At 43.1% G+C, this 20,791-nt stretch overlaps 1 protein-coding gene across 1 annotated transcript in view; it reads left to right on the top strand.

Annotated features, from left to right (window-relative positions):
- oprd1a (opioid receptor, delta 1a) overlaps positions 1-18,569 on the top strand; it is a gene marked incomplete at both ends in the record, with an annotated part of 29,278 nt that extends 10,709 nt beyond the window's left edge. The window contains 2 exons of the mRNA XM_083981581.1: positions 14,511-14,866; positions 18,040-18,569. Coding sequence (XP_083837707.1) covers positions 14,511-14,866; positions 18,040-18,569 — 886 coding nt within the window. The remainder of the gene's footprint in view (positions 1-14,510; positions 14,867-18,039) is intronic.
- Between the last annotated feature and the right edge of the window lie 2,222 nt (positions 18,570-20,791).

Below are 20,791 nucleotides of genomic sequence, written 5' to 3'. Positions count from 1 at the left end.
GATCAATATGTTCTCCTACAAATTTTATAAAGTCAGAATTTTGTAACCATTTAGGGTGTAATCGCCACTTGGTTGGATGTCTATACACTTGTTCGACGTTGTAAATTAGTGAGGTTGGGGCATGATCAGATAAAACAATACTATCATATACACAATTTGTTATACTAGGTAGCAGAGATGAGGAAATTAAAAAATAATCTATTCGGGAGTGGGTTTTAAATACTGCCGAGTAGCATGAGAATTCTCTTTTGTTGGGGTTTTGATTTCTCCAAGGATCACAAAGGTTCAGGTCTTTCATATATTGTTGAATTTTCTTTCTTGTTTGGGAATGGGATGTATCTATCCCTGCAGAGCGATCCAGTTTCGGGTCTAAAGCACAATTTAAGTCACCTGCCAATATTATCTTACCAGGGAGGGTGGCCAAAAGCAAAAATAAATTCTCAAAAAATGATGGGTTATCATCGTTTGGGCCATATATATTAACCAAATTAATACTTTCTCTCAAGAGAGTCCCTTGAACCACCAAATATCTACCAGTTTTATCATAAATAGTGTTATTTATTTGAAAAGGCACCGAATTATGAATTAACACCATAACCCCTCTCGAATGAGAAGGGAAACAGGATGCTACTACTTTGCCTGGCCATCTCCTATGTACTTTCACTAAGTCCTCTCTGAGTAAATGAGTTTCCTGGATAAACACTATTGATGACTTAAGTTGTTTAAGCCTGGTAATCACCTGTTTTAATTTAGTCAACTTCACCATCCCTCTAACATTCCATGAAGTGAATTTAAAATTCTTATTTGCAGTCATCTAATCTTACTAATATACCAGATTGTACAGCATAGAATCATCTTTTAGTTGTTGGTAAACCTGATGAGTATCTCTATGTGACATTTTGGGAGTGTACCAGTAGAATACCACATGATGTGAAAGAAAAAAAAAAGAAAAAAGAAAAAAGAAAAAACTTAAACCCTGCCATGAACAATACCCCTTAGCTGTCACCCTGAACAAGACAGCCCTTTCCCCACCCTCCCCCTGACCTTGGGGTGCAGTTAAGTGCACACACTGATCCAGTGTAAACAAGGGAGCAGTTAGACCAAACCAAGCAGTCCTAATAACAGACCAAACAACATCAACAGGACAATTGTGTCCCCTGGCAAAAAATAAAATCTACACAAACAAGTATGTTCATCTAGTCTTTCTTGCAGCTTAACTTTCATCCTGGAAGGCCGACAGTATACTGAATAGCCACTTTTCAAAAAACATAACAAAACGAATGACAGCCCACTTAAAAAGGGCGCGTGGTAGTCTCTGTATAAATAGTAAATAAAAAGTGCATTTACATCTGAGGAGACTGAAGGAATAATAAAATTATGTAGCCTATACAAAACAGAAAGGTCTCCAGAGAAAAAAGAAAATAAAAAGCATTCACGTGTGTGTGTTACTGGCCCATAAAGCCATCAATAACAAGCTATAGCTGTTATAGGTGAATAATAAAGGATTCAGCAGTTCATTTTAGTTAACCTGTGAGTCCTCCGTGGTCTGTAACCCTTTGATGAATTTTTCAGCATCTGCTGGGGTTTCAAACTCACGTGTTTGTCCATCAGACGACACTCGTAGCTTGGCTGGGTAAATTATTCCGTACCGCATGTTCATCGACCTCAGCTGTTGTTTCACCTGGTCGAAACCCCTCCTGCGACGGTGGAGCTCCGCCGAAAGATCCGGGAAGAACATGATCTCTTGACCGGCGTAGATAACTTTGCCTTTGGCCCTGGAAGCTCGCATCACACGGACTTTATCCTGGAAGTTTAAAAACTTCACGATGATGACCCTCGGTGTGGTTGATCGATTAGGTTGCGTCCGGCCGGGCAACCTGTGTGCTCTTTCAATGAGAGGTGGACTCGGGAATGTTGCTGGTCCCAGCACTTCGGGGAGCCACTTCTCCAGGAAAGCTACCGCGTCGTTTCCTTCCATCTTCTCCGGCACGTTAACTATCCGTAGGTTTGAACGACGCGAGCGGTTTTCGAGCTCGTCAAGTTTGTTTGTGAGGAGAGACACCTGTTTAGTTAGCGCGTCAGCCTTGCCTTTCTCTGAGTTGACTGTGTCTTCTACGGTGCTAATGCGCACTTCTGCTTCATCCATGCGCGTCGAGAAGTCCTGCACGTCTCTCTTAACGTCTTGAATGGCTTTCAGGACCACATCAATCTTTGTGGAAAAGTCATTTCTGATCCCATCGAGTATCTGAATGACATCCATGTTTTGGGCCGATCCAGTGTCCACGTAGTCCTCACGAGGCAGTGGCACGAGGCTAGCATCACACTCTGAGTTAGCTAAGCTAATAGCATCTGAGACGTCGTCTTCTTCACACTGAGAAAGGTGTGCTTTAGGTTTGTTTTTTTTCGGCATATTGTCGCGGGTATGTAGTATCAAGTCGCCACGAATGAAAGTTATCACTGTTTGTGCAGTTAAAGGAAAGTTTACAGGATTTTTCAAGAATATCGCCAGGAGCTCACAAAAAGACGTGTGCTCAGTTCAGCGCCATAACCACGCCCCCTGAATTGTGTATTTTAAAATGTAGCCTGCTTGAACCCTTTTTTCCAGGAGCTCCTACCCTACCTTTACCCAACTACTAGATGTTATCCAGAACTTACTCCAGCTAACATGGGGAAGTCTCACCTTGGACAGAGTTGGGGGAGGGGCTTTGTTGTCTTTCTTCGATTGGAAAGTGATGAGTGACAGGAATCGTGAAGAGAGAGAGAGAGAGCAGATAAGTGACATGCAAAGAGTCTGGCTGGCTGGGAATCGATCCAATGTCTTACTGCTCTAAATACTGTATATGAGGTAACCAGGTGACCTGATCACCATAAGCACACACATTATTGCTTTCAAATGGGCACAAGTCGAAAACATTCAGTGTAAAGTGGACACAGCTACCTGAGCAGTCAGAGTCACAAACACTCTGTTGGTTCAGTAGCATTGAAACTGCCAGTTTAAATAGTGATGTTTGAATTAAATATTAAAGCAGATTTGTGTTAATATAAGTCTTAAATAGTCATATCTTCCGACAGCAATCACTTATATAGAGTGTTTGGTCTGAAACACGGGTCTGTCAGTCACTCTGCTCTGCTGTAAGCCGAGGAGAAAACTTTCCTTGTATCCTACAACCTTTATCCAATGAGGAGAGAGAATGGCATAAAGGGGCGGTCCTCTCTGTGTGTGCAGCCAAGGGATGTGCGTGAATGTGGTGACGTAGGGACGAGGGCGGGGACTGCTAACTCCATCGGCTGACAGGAAGTTAGCCAAAACCACCGGATCGCTTACTTCTGCTTTAAACATGGACCCCTGGAGGGCTAGGGACCCCTGGAGGGCCAGGGACCCCCTCTTTGAGAGAAGCTGCCCCAGCCTTGAATGCTTGACCCTTTCACTCTAAATCAGATTTACTCTGACCCTTGAGACAAAGGGCTCTAGTTTCGTAGACCAGGCACACTTTGCAAGTTTCATGCACGGCGCAGGTCGCCTACTCCTCCTGACCCGCCTACTGGCACAAGTGGGAAAGAGGGAGGAGAGAAGGCGTGCCGACTCAGATTTTCACCAATCAGCTCCGAGGCGCAATGCAATTTTGACATGGACGAGGGAGACAGCGATGCCAGACGGCCAAACCTCTCCCAGGAGGAAACAGATGTTTTGGTCCGGGAAGTCCAGCAAAGGTAGTGTGGGAGGAGGTTGTTTATCAGATCATCGGGGCCCAGTGTGGGGAAAAAAACAAACAGAAAAACTCTCTCTCTCTCTATCAGTTTGGGTCGCTCTAACAGATAAGTCAAACCAACTTTGGCTCGTCTCCATCACTCCACCGCTGTGATGTGATTTCATTCTGCACACAGCTTGAGTCCAACAGCATTTCAGTGAGGTTGGTTACCTCACTGAGGAGTTGGTGGTGTGCAGCCTGTCCCCTGCAGCTCCTCATCAAACAGCTCACTGTGGCTCCCTCTGCCTCCATCACTGTTATTATGTCACAATGATCTGCTCTCAAAGACATGTAGAAAATGAACCATAGCTTGTCCTGTAGATGGAGTTCTGATTAGCATTGCAGTGTCCAGCTCCCTGAACTTTGCATTTCCTGAGACAACTTCATCTAGTTCTCACATACTGTCTCTGTCTGCTCCTTGCTATTTACCCTTTAATTCCCCACTTCCTCCTCGACCCACCATGGTGTAGCACGGCCCTAGGAAACTCTTCTCAATAAGGTTTCAGTTTCCAGGGAGGGTTTGTGATGGTCACAAATGCACACATAAATAACGTAAAAACATTCAGCTGTAGACTAACAGTGCAACAATCCTTAAAAAAGTTTACACCCTTTGTGGTGTTAAACTTTGAAGACAAAGGCAGACAAAAAAAAGTAGTGTAACACTTTAATCAGTGAGACTGGGTGAACTGGTGGGATTATAAATAATAATTACTGTAATAATAATGAAGTGCTCTTATTTAATTTAAATGATAATGAGTGCTGTAATTATTATATTTAACAGGCAGCTTTTAACAATCCTACAGCTTTTAACAATCTTAAAATGAAGTGCGAAATCATGCCAAAAGTAGCTATTAACACTCTCACAACAGTCTCAGCTATATTTTTTAAAATAAAAAACAGTCTCCACACATCACCAACTGAACAGCTTTAACCTCCTTCTCACTTTCTTTCCTTCTTTCCCCACTTGTTCTTTCCCCACTTGTCTCACCCTGTGTGTGTAGCTCACTCCATGACCTTCACTGACACAGTGATTGGTTGAATGACAACATCAGACATGATTTTCACCATATGAATTGGTGAAGGACATTCCTCAGCCGTTTAAACCGGTGGAGTTAATGCTAAAAAAAAAAAAGTTGTGCTGGTTCATGATATATTGAAGTGTTGTGATTCTGCAGTCGACGTGTTGATGAATTGGCTGATCAGAGGACGCCCATCTTATTATGATTGTAAATATAAAAGTAGAGATCAGATAAATGACTGATTGTGTGCCATCATCATCGATCGTCATATTTGCACTGACACGACTCCCTTGAAACGATGCCATGTTTCAAAAAACCTTTTCAAAACTGACAAGGACAAGGCTTTAATTAAGCAATATCACACGAGAGGGAGTGCTGTTGTACTGTATATCAGCACGGCTGTGATTCGGTCGTAGGCACGAGGCCGCAGATAATCACACCGTGCTGATATACAGTACAACAGCACGACCTCGAGTGTGATATTGCTTTTATACAACAGTGCTACGAGCGCATTTTAGAACATTAATAAACTACAAGAGATTATGATTTGTTTGTTTATTTAATCATTTATTTAGCTCCGCCAACAGAAATAGTTCCGCAACTGAAGACAAGGCTGTTGCCAGGCAACACATAAACATTTCATACTAGCTTGCTACTAGCTACAAGCTTCTCCACCGAGCTGCTTCCAGTGCTGGTTCTGGTTCTGAGCCCGTGTCTGATTAGCACCGGAGCAACAGGACCAGCGTGAAGACATACAGAGACGTTATCGATACCGTATTACATGTGTTTATCTGCTATGTAATCAATATAAACACAGTTGAAGCTAAGTAGCTGAGCTACGTGGCTAACAACAGCTAACGCTAATATCAACACACATCACCGTCAAAATGTAGTTGCCCCCGCGGCGATTTTTTTCCCAGCCGGGTTTAGTAGAGTTGTATCGCCAATTAGACGGACCAGGTCAGGTCCAGGTTTTAATGTTCACGTCCGTTTATAACTGTAGCAGCAGCAGCAGCAGCAGCAGCAGCAGCAGCAGAGAGATGGGGCAGCTCCTGTATGGGGGGCCTGGCTCTGACCATAGACTGTAAGGCTCTGACTTAGCTTCTGTCCAGCTGAACAGCGGAGTGATACTGTCTGTAAAAAGTCCCAGTGCTGTTATACTGTATATCAGCACTATGGAACGTCTCGTTGTCCAATCAAATTGCTCGGTTGGGACCGGTCGGAACTAACTGTTGTATAATGTAGTATATCCACCCATCCACCCATTAGCAATAGCTACTATTAATCTGTGCATCTGTGTTCTATCACAGGGCTGGTATAAGGGGCTCTAATTTCGTGGCGCAGCGTAACGCAGCCGGCGCAGTGGTAATTAGGTTGACCGGCGCACAGTGCGCACACGTTACCAAGACCTCACAGAGGTCAGGCAAGTTTCCAGAATATCAGGCACAACAACCACTATTTAATGTAACTATATGAATCGGCACATAAATTTATATCTATATTGATTGTCCCGTCGCATCTGATGCCAGATCAAAGGTGTTTGTCATGCGTAGCCTAATGGAAACTCAACCTGACTGAATTAACACAGCTGAAACTGTGATGCAAACTAAAGAATTCTAAAAACAAACAAACTATGATCTCTCTCAGCCAACCACAAACAGCCTCGGCTTCAGATAGTGAGTATATCTGTAGCCTATCTCTTATCTCAGAAAATTTAAAAGAAAAGAGAAAAAGAGAGACGCTTGGCAATGCGTCCGCAGAGATGCTTCTGATTTCATCCTTGTAACGCATATTTGTTTATGTTGTGATCTGTGCACACTACCACAGGGTTTAAATATTTGCAAAATGTGCCTGGACACACTCCTTTGCGCAGTGCACCTGTACGACCTACCAAATTAGAGCCCATAGAGATATTACAACCTATATTCATATGATTTTTTTTTTTTTCAAAGGAGGTTAAATCGAAAGCAACTGGACTTAGTTATTTGTCCAGTTGCTTTCGATTTAACCTCCTTTGAAATACTATGACCTGGGCAAATGAGAATATGCACCGGCTGATTCATATGATTTATTATTTAGCCTACTATTGTATAGAGCAGTATTTTCTATCTGATACTTGAGCACCCGCTGCCTTTTGTGGCTTAAAGGGATCGGCAACATTTTTTTTGTGTGTCTTGCCTCACTCCCGAGTCCATGACAAGCAGATAGACACCATCCTTTCGACTGTGCGTGGAGTAACAAGGGAGATACGGGCAGAGCTGGCGCACCGCTAATTAGCTTAGCTCAAACGCTTGAAGTGTATCGGTAATGTTAGCCTGCCTCCACCTAAAGTCATCAGAGAAACTCTTCAGCAACTCTAAACGGAAACCGGCGGGCCGATCTTCGTCTCAGAGCTGACAAAACTCTCCGGTAAGGCATCTTGAGCGGTCAAATGCCGGTAACGGGACGAGATCGGTCAAAACGGAGGGTTCAAGCAAAGACGGTTTATTTTGGTTCAAGCTAGCTACATCGAGGGTAGGTTAGTTTCCTATTTCAAAGTAAAAGCACACATTCTATCGTCATGGTTTTCTGTATGTAAAGGGCAACGGGTGTTTTATTTTGTGGAAGTAACTGGAAGTGCGTTGGTCACAACGGCTAGCTTGAGTAGCGACACATTTGTCCGAACAAAATTGTAAACAGCTGGTATTTAGACAAATTAACGACACACTGCTGATCTAAACGGCTACTTTCTCACCAAAACATGTTTGAAATGTCGATGAAGTGATACATTTACAGAGTTTAGAGCTAAAATGAAATCAGCTTCTGACTGCTGATTTCAGCTCGGGTAGGAGGCAGGCTAACACTACCTATGCACTTCCAGCGTTTGAGCTAAGCTAATTAGCGGTGCGCCAGCTCTGCCCGTATCTCTCTTGTTACTGCACACACAGTGGAAAGGATGGTGTCTATCTGCTGGTCATGGACTCGGGTGTGGGGCAAGACACACAAAAAAAAATGTTGGCGTATCCCTTTAAATGACTCTGAGTACTGACTCTGATCGGTGCATCACTTCTCCTGCCTCCGGCTGCTAAGTGGGGATTTACATAGTGCCGAGCTGGTGGTCTGATTAATGGGAAGCTGAATGATAAACCAGTACTGATGGCCTCTGATCAATAGCCTTCCATCAAGGTGAACAGGCAGAAATCGTTCACATGTTCTTACCTACAGAGAGCAGAGGTCAGGATTGCCAATACTTTACACTGTGATTGGAGGCTGTACATCACTTGATTGTTTGGAGATGAAGGCCGGGGAAAGCTTTTGTCATTTGATGGTTGGAGGGTTTTTTTTATGGCGTGGTAGCCTATAAGGTTGAGGTCCACTTCACCTCACAGCTTGTTTACTCAAGGGAGGAAGGCGGTGGCGGTCTTGCCCCAGCGCACGGATACAGTTCGCTGTGTGTGTGGTTCCTATCTTGTCAGCTCGGATTAGGCAGAGGAGGAGAGCGCTTTCTTTGGAATCACGGTTCGGTTGTGAAAGTGACTCTCACATTGAACATAATCCTCCCCTGATGTCAAAAGTCGAGCTCTAGGTGCTGAATCAAAGCCTTCAAAGAGATTTAGACACAAAACTAAACAGAGTGCAGTTTTTCTTCTCTGCATGAGACTGTAAAAGAATTTAGACTTTGTCTCCACCTGGTATTTTCCTATCTGATGTCATTTGCATCCGTATCCGTCTCCTTTTCCAAGCAAGAGGTGTTTTTTTTTATGTTTCCCAGTAGTTCACAGCTTCACCGTTACATTATGCTTGCATCACAGACAGGCCTTACACTATGTAATTATCAGAAGCTTATACCTGTATTAGGTTGCACTTCCCAACAAAGGACATGAGTAAGCCTCTCAAAAATACATGGAAATGTTAAGAAGCAGCTGTTTCTTTTCATCATGAATGTGAAATATAAAAAAAAAATAAAACCACTATTTAAAACCAAAGCTGAAATCATTGTTACAGAGTGGGGGCCTCGTGGAGGTGTGCAGGAAATTTTCATTGAAGAGAGATTAGAGCTACAAGTCTCCTCAGGGGAGAGCTGGAGTGGAGGCGGAGGAAGGGGGAGTGAGACAAACGTGCCGTGCGAGGTGAATCCGAGTCAATAATCACACTCCTTCTCGGAGCCATAACTCGGTTAAATCCTTCCTCACAGACATGAAACATATTGGTATCAGTCGACGTGCTCCACACCTCCTGTAGATATTATCTCTGATGTCCACGTTGAATAAACATCCAGAAACGAGAGGAAAGACGACACTCCAGACATTTCTTGGGCGGGCAGGTGTTGTTGTCATGGTAACATGGGCAAATAGGAGCATCTAATAACTAATTTGGGCAAAATGTAAATGACTAAAAAAAACTAAAGGGGGTTGAAAATCAATAGCAGCACCTACATGAAGCTGATATTACAACCGTCCATTTAATGAGCAGTTCCTGTCCTGAGGGCTTTGTGTTTGTCATTATTATGTGTTTGCATTAAAGGGATAGTTCACCCAAAATTCAAATTTCACTCATTACTTCTACTACTCACCCTCATGTCGACTAAGAGCTGGGAGAATTTTCAGAGTCCTCCGTCCCTTCTCTGAGTTACGGGGGGGTCCGCGCAGCAGTATTTGTCCATATAATGGTTGTCAATGGATACCAACTTTCTTCGTCCAAAAAGACACACCAAAAAACATCCAAATACCTCCATGCTGCTTGTCTGTAATGTCCCTCTTGTATTGAAGCCCCGACATAAGAAATTGTTCTGAAAAAAATTGAGTAAGTCTATAGCCTATTTTAAGCTTGTTTGTGGCGGAAGCTCCCAGTGTCTCAGTTCACTGCTCTTTCTGTGTCCGTGCACGGACCGGCGGAACAATTTCTCATGTTGGGGCTTCAATACAAGAGGGACATTACAGACAAGCAGTATGGAGGTATTTTGATGTTTTTTGGTGTGTCTTTTTAGACGAAGAAAGTTGGTATCCATTGACAACCATTATATGGTCAAATATTGCTGCACGGACCCCCCCGTAACTCAGAGAAGGGACGGAGGACTCTGAAAATTCTCACAGCTCTTAGTCCACATGAGGCTGAGTAGATAATGAGTGAAATTTGAATTTTGGGTGAACTATCCCTTTAACAGAAACACTGTTTTGACTTATCTCCTTGAGCTGAACAGAGGAGGCACATACGGCACTGATTGTGTCAGAGAGTAATGCTGGAGCTGACAACGAATAATGGAATAACTGATGGGATTCTGACAGCAAAGCTAATTACATTTTCGGATGCGGCCGGATCTTACATTTACAATAAATTGATTTATTACATCAGACAAACTTTTCATCAGACAGGCCTCTGCCACTAATACACTATCAACCCACTGCCTCTGGGAAGTGTCATCTGATGACACGCCAATTGACCTCCTGATGATATGATTTCAAGTTTTGATACCGAGCTCAAGAATTAAGTCAAGACTTTTCAAAACTCAGACAAGTGGAAAACAAGAGGTAGGACTCACGGCACGGAGAGCTGACAGTGGTTTTCTTTTCTGACAGACCACTGCAAGGTTACACCATCAATCAGCTGTAATGAATCATCTGGTTGAGGTAATCCCTCTCTTAATGATTTTAATATGTTATGAGGTATTTTCATGAAGTGCTTATCTTGGAGGCCCTTAAAGGGATAGTTCAACATTTTGGCAAATTGGCCCATTGCCATGATCCCTATAGTCATAGTAGGTTTGTTACCTTTAATTGTCGATGTAAGCTATTTTTAGAACGGTGGAGCGGAGCAGCAGGCTGCTCAGGGCTATGCTACAGTATGGAGGCTAAGGCAATTTCTTGGTTTCCCTCATCAAACTCATCAAATACACAACTCCAAAACGCTGTCATGGACAAGTTGTGAGCTGCACAATCACCACAATATGAGATAATAACGGAATGTTATGACACGGAGCTGTTTTAGAGGTAAATTCATGCAAAACCGCTGATGCACGTTGCGTTCAGGGACAGTTTTTCAGCAAGCAGACTCTGTATTTACCCTGTATTTACCTCGAAAATGGCTCCGTTTCATAACGTTCCATTATTATCTCATAGCGTGGTGAATGTGCAGGTCACAACTTGTCCACAAAAGCGTTTTGGAGTTTTGGAATTTTGTATTTGATGAGTTTGATGAGGGAAACCAAGAAATTCCTTTAGCCTCCATAGCGTAGCTCTGAGCAGCCTGCCGCTCCGCTCCGCCGTTCTAAAAATATCTTACACCGACAAATAAAGGTAACGAACCTACTGCTATGACTATAGCGATTATGGCAATGGGCCAATTTGCCAAAATGCTGAACTATCCCTTTAAAGGTTAATCAAACCTGGACGGAAACTTTTTATACAAAATATAGCAGAGTGCAATGGAAACATAAATAATAACCCACATGAATCACAAGACTCCTCCTAATGATGTAAAGGCATCAGATGTGGACTATTATCACCAACAGCTGTTTATCTCGGTGCTTCCAGCTATAAATATTTCGATGAACAGCAGATGGAATTCTTTTATAATAAGCATTCATATTTATAATGATAATCTTAAAACAAGCTAACAGGCCGTCTATGCAGAATGTGGCTGCACGCCACAGACAAAAGGTTGAATGCTAATTACAGTAAACATGCCAGAGCTACAGCCTGGTTTCAGAACCATGGACAGCTCCACTCAGCCAGCACTCCTTTATGATCTTCAATATTTCATGGAAAATTGTCTCAGAATGCAGCAGGCCAACATACTGTCGACATAAAAACAAATATGTTTTCACAGGATTCCCAGCTACTGCCAGTTACGCTCCATTACTGATTTTATTGTTGTTTGCCTTATAGACTGTTTTACTGTCAGACTGGCCTTCAGGAGCAGTCAGCAGAGATCCTGCAGGCCATCACATTTGTGGACAGGGTCAAGAAAATCTATAAACTCTCCCTCGCTTGTCATTCATGCATTGGCGCATGCATATTATCCCAGACCGGGCTAGCATATGTGATCAACCCTCACGGAGGCGAACCCGAGCTGCTGTCACTATTATCACACTGGGGGAGGAGGGATAAAAATAAGTAAGCAGGGGGGCAGGGATATACAGTGTAGTCGAGAGGGGGATAAACTCACGCTGCCTCTCATATAACATGCACGCCTGTTAAGCATGATTTACATTTCTGCTGCCTTAATAAATTCAGTACTTTAATCATTATATTGTCAACGCTTTGTTGGCACGGCACTGGCATGAACCTCTGTTCCTCCTGTTACCGGCAGTCGCTCAGCGGCCCCGGCTTCCCATCTCCTCCGGAGCTGCCAGGAGGAATGGCTACATTTCCAATTCGCTGAGCCTGACCTCCATTATGGCAAATAAACCACATTTATTATGTGAACCATTATCAATGAGGCAGAGAAACAGCTAACTATTAGACAAAGAGAGAGAGAGAGAGAGAAGCCATCAATACCTGCTAAACTGAAGAAACTACCGGATGTGAATGGCATGTAAACATCAGCAACTGGAATGACTTGAGGTGCTTTTCTGCAACAAAAGGCCCGTTAAGAAATAACGGGTTTTATTCACTGAAACGCCAGGGGGCTTTTAATTTGCAGCAGCTGCAGCGGAGGAGCGTTGAGTTAGTATTACCGAGTAATTCAGTAACTTTAACACTGCAATCATGAGAGAAAGATGTACCATTATGGCCAATTATAGATATGAAATGGAGGCAATTTGAAATAAAGGCCTGCTACCTGCTGCAGTCACGGTGAATCAAAGCCTTTGGTCTCTATTTGAGGAAAGAACGGTGACAAATAGAAGTCCAACGCTTAGTTTTCACTCATCATTCAACTCTATCACTCAGATATTCCCCCAATTATGAGGCTGACGGTGTTGTTGCTGTGAACCCAATAAAAACACAGTCTGATTGGTCATCAGAGAAGCAGGCACATTGATGAATTCCTCTATTTTCTGTTTGAGTGTCAATAGAGAACACCTATTTCTATTGATCTGTCCCCGATGTGGCTGCTTTTTGGGTAATTTATTTTTTTTAAACTGTTGTAGTCGGAGCACTGTTTGGAGTTCAAGACATGGTTTTCATTTAATACACACACCGCTTAACTAGGTTTCATTTATTGTGCACGAGTAATAAGCTCTAATTACAAGCGAGTCAACAGAGTTGGTGGAATTGACGGAAATTCCTTCCTCAAAATTGCAGCCCCCCTCCCACACACACACACACCTCCCACCACCAACACCCCTAGGTTATTGCCTACTCAGCCCCTGTGAAAAATGACTAGAAGAAAAGTCAATACAAATACAAATATCCATTAGACACGTGGGTGGGTGGATTTGAATGGAAAAGAACAATATAATAGACTGAACCAATAATATGAGCTATGCAATCTTCTACTCCTTTTCAAAACAAATGGAAAAATGTATTGTATTATAATGTAAACCTTAAAGGGATACTTCACCCAAAATTGAAATTTCACTCATTATCTACTCACCCTCATGTGGACTAAGGGCTGGGAGAAGTTTCAGAGTCCTCCGTGGCTTCTCTGAGTTACAGGGGGTCTCGGCGTAGCCGTGCATGTCCATATAACGGTTGCAAATGGATACCAACTGTCTTCGTAACAAAAAGACACACCAAAAAACATCCAAATACCTCCATGCTGCTCGTATGTAATGTCCGTCTTGTATTGAAGCCCCGAAATGCGGAATTGTCCCGAAAAAAATTTAAAAAGTCTATTTTTCAAGCTTGTTTTGTAGCGGAAACTTCTCGAAGCTCCTCTTCCCGGTTCATCAAATTTGTTACGAAGACAGTTGGTATCCATTTGCAACCATTATATGGACATGCACGGCTACGCCGAGACCCCCTGTAACTCAGAGAAGCCACGGAGGACTCTGAAACTTCTCCCAGCCATTAGTCGACATGAGGGTGAGTAGATAATGAGTGAAATTTCAATTTTGGGTGAACTATCCCTTTAATAAACACCTTCTGGTACCTTGTTCTTGCTCGTGCCTTCTTCGGGTCGGTCCACAGTGCATGGGATTTGGAATTGTATTTAGATGTAAAGATTAATCTACTGGAAAACTAAATGGGTAGAGGTTATATACAGTATAAAACAGAGCCAAGGTTTCTAATGAGATATGTCTGTGTGAAAATAAGCCTCACGCCCCAGAGAAACAATTCTGACCCCAATAAGCTGATACCGTACCAAACAAAATGAGTTCAGTGCTGATGACCAATTCCCCCCCCCCCCCCCCCCCTCTTCTTCAAATACGTGACAAAAATATCACCATCTCCGGCGCACACAGACACACACACACACACACACACACACATAAAGAAAAATACACAGTGCCAACCTAAAAGCAGAATCCATAAAATATATATGAAGCTCAGTTCAATAGAAGTGTAGTGTACTCTTCACACTGCTCTCTGGTGCTTTCCCTGGAAGTAGGATGCCTGATCAGACGCCAACAAGCCAATTGTAACCATTATCTCAAATCACTCTTTTGAAAAGTAATATCTAAGCTGTGAGGAATTAGCATTATGCACTCGCAGCTCTTCACTGCACATCTACAGTATAGCACCAGGGAATTAACTGTTCATCTAAGCCATACTTTTAAATCCCCATATTCCCATAACAGAGACTCCCATACCCGGATGCTCTCATTACTGTCGCTCCTTATTACAAACGTTTTCCTCTCTGCTCTGTGATCAACAACCAGGTACACCAAGATGAAAACCGCCACCAACATCTACATCTTCAACCTGGCTCTGGCCGACGCCTTGGCCACCAGCACGCTGCCTTTCCAAAGTGCCAAATACCTCATGAACACCTGGCCGTTCGGGGAGATCCTGTGCAAGCTGATCATCGCCATCGATTATTACAACATGTTCACCAGCATCTTCACCCTCACCATGATGAGCGTGGACCGCTACATCGCCGTGTGCCACCCGGTCCGGGCGCTGGAGTTCCGCACGCCCGTCAAGGCTAAGATGATCAACGTGCTGATCTGGGTGCTGTCCTCGGCCATCGGGGTGCCCATCATGGTCATGGCTGTGACGAAAGTGGCAGATAATGGTAGAGATTGTGTTTTATTCTTTCTGTTCCGTCTTTTATTTCTATTTAAAGGGGACATATTATGGAAATATCACTTTTTGAAGGCTCTTTAACATATATTTGGGTGTTTGATTTGCCTTTTCAGCCCCCAAAATGTGAGAATTGACAAAAACATCAGTAATTTTCAGGCTCCCTAGGTTGAAATCCATGTGGTTTTATGACATTTTCCCTCAGATGTCTTACAGTGATGTAACTAGTTTTCGAATTTGCATAATACAACCGCTAATACCAGTAGAAGGGATGGGGCAAGCAGTAGTTCATTTGCATTTAAAGGGACAGACACTGAAAGCAGCCGTTGTTGCTGTTTTGAGAGGATGAAAAGAGCTGTGATGTTTGATCCTTGGGGGATTTTGACCAAAGCATGTCACAGACATGTCTTTAAGACAGCTATGAACTATTTAAATTTGTGGAAAGAGGGCATCATATGTATACTTTAAATACCTTACTGAGGTTGCATGAAAAAGAAAAGCAATGATAATGACGTTTATGAATGTAATCCCAATGTGGAGGCTAGGAGTAAGTGGTAGAAAATAAATTAAAATATGTAAACCACTAGATTAGAAGTCGTGTTTGAAATCCATATTAATATCTGATTCATCAAAGGTTTGAGGTAGTTCCCTCAGGGGGAAATCCACTACATTTACTCCACAGGATAACAAAAACTCACTTTCTTGTAACTCTGCTTTGTAGAAAGAGGTGAAATATCTCTAAATGAATTCTTAAAGCAGCAAAACTCTTTCTACAGCAGGTTCATATCAGACAAATAGCATAATAGTACATCTAGGAGACAGGCTTCCCTTTATGTTTTAAGTAGTAAAGTAAGTCCTGGTTCACACATGGGTGTTATTGGTCTGTCAGACTTTAGTGTTGATGTTTGATCATGATTCTGCATTCAGATAACACCCAGGAGCTTCCCACTGTGATTCAAAACACAGAGGTTGTTCAACATTAAAACCTGGAGAGGCCACAGTAGGAGTCAGACATGAAAGAGCAACAAGTCGGAGACAACAAATTGTTCTTGTGTTGCCTCCTTCTTCCTACTCCACCTCCCCTAAAAGCCCTTAAAATGCAAGAGAAGCTGATTCCTGGTGTTCTCCATTAAGCAAGATAAGACTTTAATGAGGGGCTACAACTAGATGGGGGAACTATTTTATCCTGCACCATTTTAGCTGCTTCAGGGGGAAAATAACTATGTACTCAGAGCTGAGTGTGGAAATTAGATTCTTGACATTTACCATGAATGCAAATTTCAGGAGTCTGCTACTTAGAGTCCTTCTGTGGGTGTAAGGGTGAGTTGATCTACATTTATTTCAGTCAGCTGTCAGACTTGGACCTTTTTTGAGTTTTGCTCTGACCCAGTCGTCCTTGTCAAACTGGATCAAATCCTTACACTTGTCTATTTTTCCTGCTTTCAACACATCAACTTTGAGGACAACATGTTCACTAGCTGCCTAATATATTTCACCCACTAACAGGAGGGTTATTGACTTTACCTGTCAGTGCTCATGTTGTGCCTGTGTAACGGATGTGCACTGATCGGTGTACATTAAAGGGATACTTCACCCAAAATCTATAATTCACCAATTTTCTACTCATGCCAAGGAAGGATTTGAAGAACTTCAGGGGGGGTCAGATTTGCTGCGAGATGTTTGTTCGTCATTGTAAACCACTGGATGTCTGATGTAACCACGGGAGAACATCTCGCAGAAAATCTCGCACATGTGAACAAACATCAACAGAGCCACTGGGAGCTACTGCTACAACAAGGTTAAAAACAGAGATCACATTATTTTTTTCCAAACAACTTTTTCATGTCGTGGCTTCAGGACACTTGGGTCAGTACGGACCAGCAGTATGGAGGTATCTGGATCTCCATCCACCGCCATTAACTCAAAAAGTTCTCCAAACCCTTCCTTGGCATGACTGTAGGTAGAAAATTGGTGAATTATCGATTTTGGGTGAAGTATCCCTTTAACAACAAAAGTTCTAACTCCATGGTCAGACGGCTGAGAAGAGCCCCTCCTTCACCACTTCCAGAACTGACAATTACACGTTTAGTGACCAGGCAGGTAGAGGTGGGAACATTTGTACCATTTGAACATGATCCCCCATAAGACCGCTCTTTTCTCTCTTTACACAACGACTCTAGTGCCACTCTATGAATCGCCTCCCGGGGACTGAAATGTGCCATTATATTCACATTATCTCTTCCCCCTTGGCTCTGACGGGCAGCTTTTTACCTGCCCTTTGAATGTGCCGGTTCAGAACAACCATACTTTACCTTCCATCGTGGTCTGATGACACAGGGTAGTTCTTTTCTAGTATTACCCAGGTCCTTACCATCCATTAGCCACAGTCTCTTTGCGTCTATCACACCATGGATGCACAAAGTAGTAAAATGCCTTGATAGTAATGGAATCTTATTTTTTCCTGATAAGATATTTAGAAAAACTACTCACATAGAATGTATTATTTAAAGGGATAGTTCAACATTTTGGCAAATTGGCCCATTGCCATAATCCCTATAGTTATAGCAGTAGGTTTGTAACCTTTATTTGTCGGTGCAAGCTGTTTTTAGAACAGCTCAGAGCTACACTACGGAGGCTCATGGGATTTCTTGGTTTCCCTCATCAAACTCATCAAATACACAATCCAACAACTCCAAAACGCTCTGGTGGACAAGTTGTGACCTGCACATTCACCACGCTATGAGATAATAACGGAACGTTACCAGACAGAGTTTTTTTAGAGGTAATTGCAGAGACGGCTTGCTGAAAAACTGTCCCTGACGAAAACGTGCATTAGCTGTTTTGCATGAATTTAACGTTCTGTTATTATCTCATAGCGTGGTGAATGTGCAGGTCACAACTTGTCCACCAGAGCGTTTTGGAGTTGTTGGATTGTGTATTTGATGAGTTTGATGAGGGAAACCAAGAAATCCCATTAGCCTCCGTAGCGTAGCTCTGAGCAGCTCCTGACTCTGCTCCGCCGTTCTAAAAACAGCTTGCACCGACAAATAAAGGTAACTAACCTACTGCTATGACTATAGCTATATGACTATAACTATCCCTTTAAACCTGTCTAGACCTGCTTGGTTTAGTAACTCTCTCTAACACTACCTGCCCTCATTTCAGGTAAAACCATGTGCATGCTGAAGTTCCCTGACCCTGACTGGTACTGGGACACCGTGACCAAGATCTGCGTCTTCATCTTTGCCTTCGTGGTTCCGGTCTTGGTCATCACCATCTGCTACGGCCTCATGATCCTGCGCCTGAGGAGCGTCCGCCTGCTGTCGGGCTCCAAGGAGAAAGACCGCAACATGCGCCGCATCACCCGCATGGTGCTGGTGGTGGTGGCCGCCTTCATCATCTGCTGGACCCCCATCCACATCTTCATCATCGTGAAGACCATGGTGGACATCGACACCAGGAACCCTCTGGTGATAGCCAGCTGGCACCTGTGCATCGCCTTGGGCTACACCAACAGCAGCCTCAACCCCGTGCTCTACGCCTTTTTAGATGAGAATTTCAAGCGCTGCTTCAGAGATTTCTGCCTCCCCTGCCGGACCCGCGTGGAGCAGAACACTCTGACCAGGGGCCGCAACACCACCAGGGAGCCCGTCTCCATCTGCGCTCCCACGGAGGGGGGGAAGAAGCCGGCATGACTAGGCATGGACTGGGTCCCCCACAGCTCTCGCTCCAGGAGGATCCAACAAGATCTGCAGTCAGAGGTCACTCAGATATCCACGACAGAATTTTAACAAAAACCCTCACAAGCACATCCCAAAAAATAAGGTCGTACCAGTTTTTTCTCTCCAGTTTTTACCTGAAATACTGGAAATTTAAAGGAAGAGCTACTCATGATGGAGAATGAGCTTCACTAGTGGCTCACAAAGGCAGCGACAATAGGCGCAGGAAGGAAGGAAAAGTGAGTTTAACAAAACAAGATTACAAAACAGAAAATCCCCAGCTCACAATTTGCTTAAAGGACAAGGGTACCAGAGTACAAGACGTTTTGATAATGCAAAAAAGGAAATAGAAAAAAATAAAAATAAAACACCCGCAGGTTTCTGTCTCGTCAAGCAAACAACGCCTCGCTCGGGCACGACCCATCGTGATGGAACAGACAGTTTCTGTCAGGGTGAATAATGTACGACAGAGGTATGAAAGGACGGCCTTTTCAAGTCCAACTTCATTACTGCTTTCCCAGACTTGCGATCCATTCAGAGAGTCAAATCACATTTTTTTGGTGTCGGTGAAAGGAAAGAAAACATTTTTCATCTGTGTCTTTTAAGCCCGTATAAAAGAAACAAGCCTTACAGAGCAGAACCGCACACGTACCGTACACACCGACAGCTGGATGATGGATTACAGCACAACAGAGTCGTCCACTCTCTACACGGAGAAGTAGGGAGCTCTTGTTCGGTATTCTGTGTGACTCAGCCAACCTTTTGCATTTATTCACTTCCTTATCTACATATTTATTTGTTTCTTTCTACAGCAAAAACACTTGACACTTCTCTTTTCTGTCCTTTTTATTCTGTCTTTGGACTGACATACAGATGAGAAGAGAAACTGGGGGCTCAATGTTCCACCAATTTAAAAAAAAAGTCTGTCACAAAAGACATGGAATCATAATTCTGCTCACATGAAGAAATTCACAGTAGCGCTGAACCGCTGATGCTCGGATTTCTATGGACTTTTCTTCAGCTACTTGACTTTCATAAATGGTTGTTAAACCCACAGAGATGCTCCGAGTAAGGTCACTGCAGAATGATAAACCTGCCGCTGAAGAACCCCCGCAGGCAGGCAGGCAGCCGTCACCACACTGCACTCTCCTCCTCGCTTTATTGTTTAAAACAGATGTAAAGTCAAAGAACATGCTTCAACTTGGACTGAGAGCAGCTCCATCACAGTGTAGATAAAGACGCCCCTTCTGTGTCAGCAAATAAACTGCTTCAAAGAGATCATCGATCTGTATTTGAAATGAGCGACAACAAAAAAATAATGTAATATGTTGCATTAGATATCTGTAGCACATTGAAGACGCACTGACTGAATGGCGTTAGGCAGAGCGCACTACATCATTCTGGTAAACGCTGGGTAATCTATTTAGTCCCAACAGATTTTGACACCAATAAAATTGAAGGCATCAATCAATAGATACCAAGACGTTCATTCCCATCTCAGTTTTGCATACCAGATGAGGTATGTCTGCAGTAATCATGCAGGACTTGATCAGAGTCGCTCTCATGGGGAACTGTTTAGAGGGCTAAATAAGCTGTTGACATGCAAACATGTCGTCATTTATCACAGTTGTGATTAATGTTGAGTGCAACACTGGCTTTCTTAGAAACACAGAGCAGATTAAATATGAACAGAACAGAACATCAAACTGAATAATATAAATCAATGGCAAATGAAGGTAATGAAATGAAATGGGAAAAGTAGATCAATGTGAATTTGTAGATAATAAAGCTTTTGCATTTTTAACAAATTTGGCTTCAGCCACAGTTAAAATGACTGTTAGGTGTACCCGTGATTCCGTATGCTTTATATACTGTAGGCTACATTCAAATATTCCACCACAGTGATTGTTGGCTCACGTGCAAAAGCAAAGGAATAAGGGAAGGAAAGATGACAGTCTGAGGCCTGGAGATGGATTTATGCTCTGTTAACACATTCAGCAATTTTCCTATGGGGCTGACTGAGGAGTTACTCACAGAGACTAGATAGAGACAATAAATATTGACTTTACTGTGAGCAGTGGAAGATTGACATTTCCGTAGTGTAATACATTCCTGAATATTTTCTTACAATGACAGTGGTGATCTGAGGTGTAATGTAGTGTATATACCTGCTCTCTGCTTAGCTTCGACCAAGTGCT

This window comes from Trachurus trachurus, assembly GCF_905171665.1.
Source record: "Trachurus trachurus genome assembly, chromosome: 11".
Taxonomy (NCBI): domain Eukaryota; kingdom Metazoa; phylum Chordata; class Actinopteri; order Carangiformes; family Carangidae; genus Trachurus; species Trachurus trachurus.
Note: the sequence above shows the minus strand (reverse complement) of the source record. Positions and strands in the feature narration are given on the sequence as shown.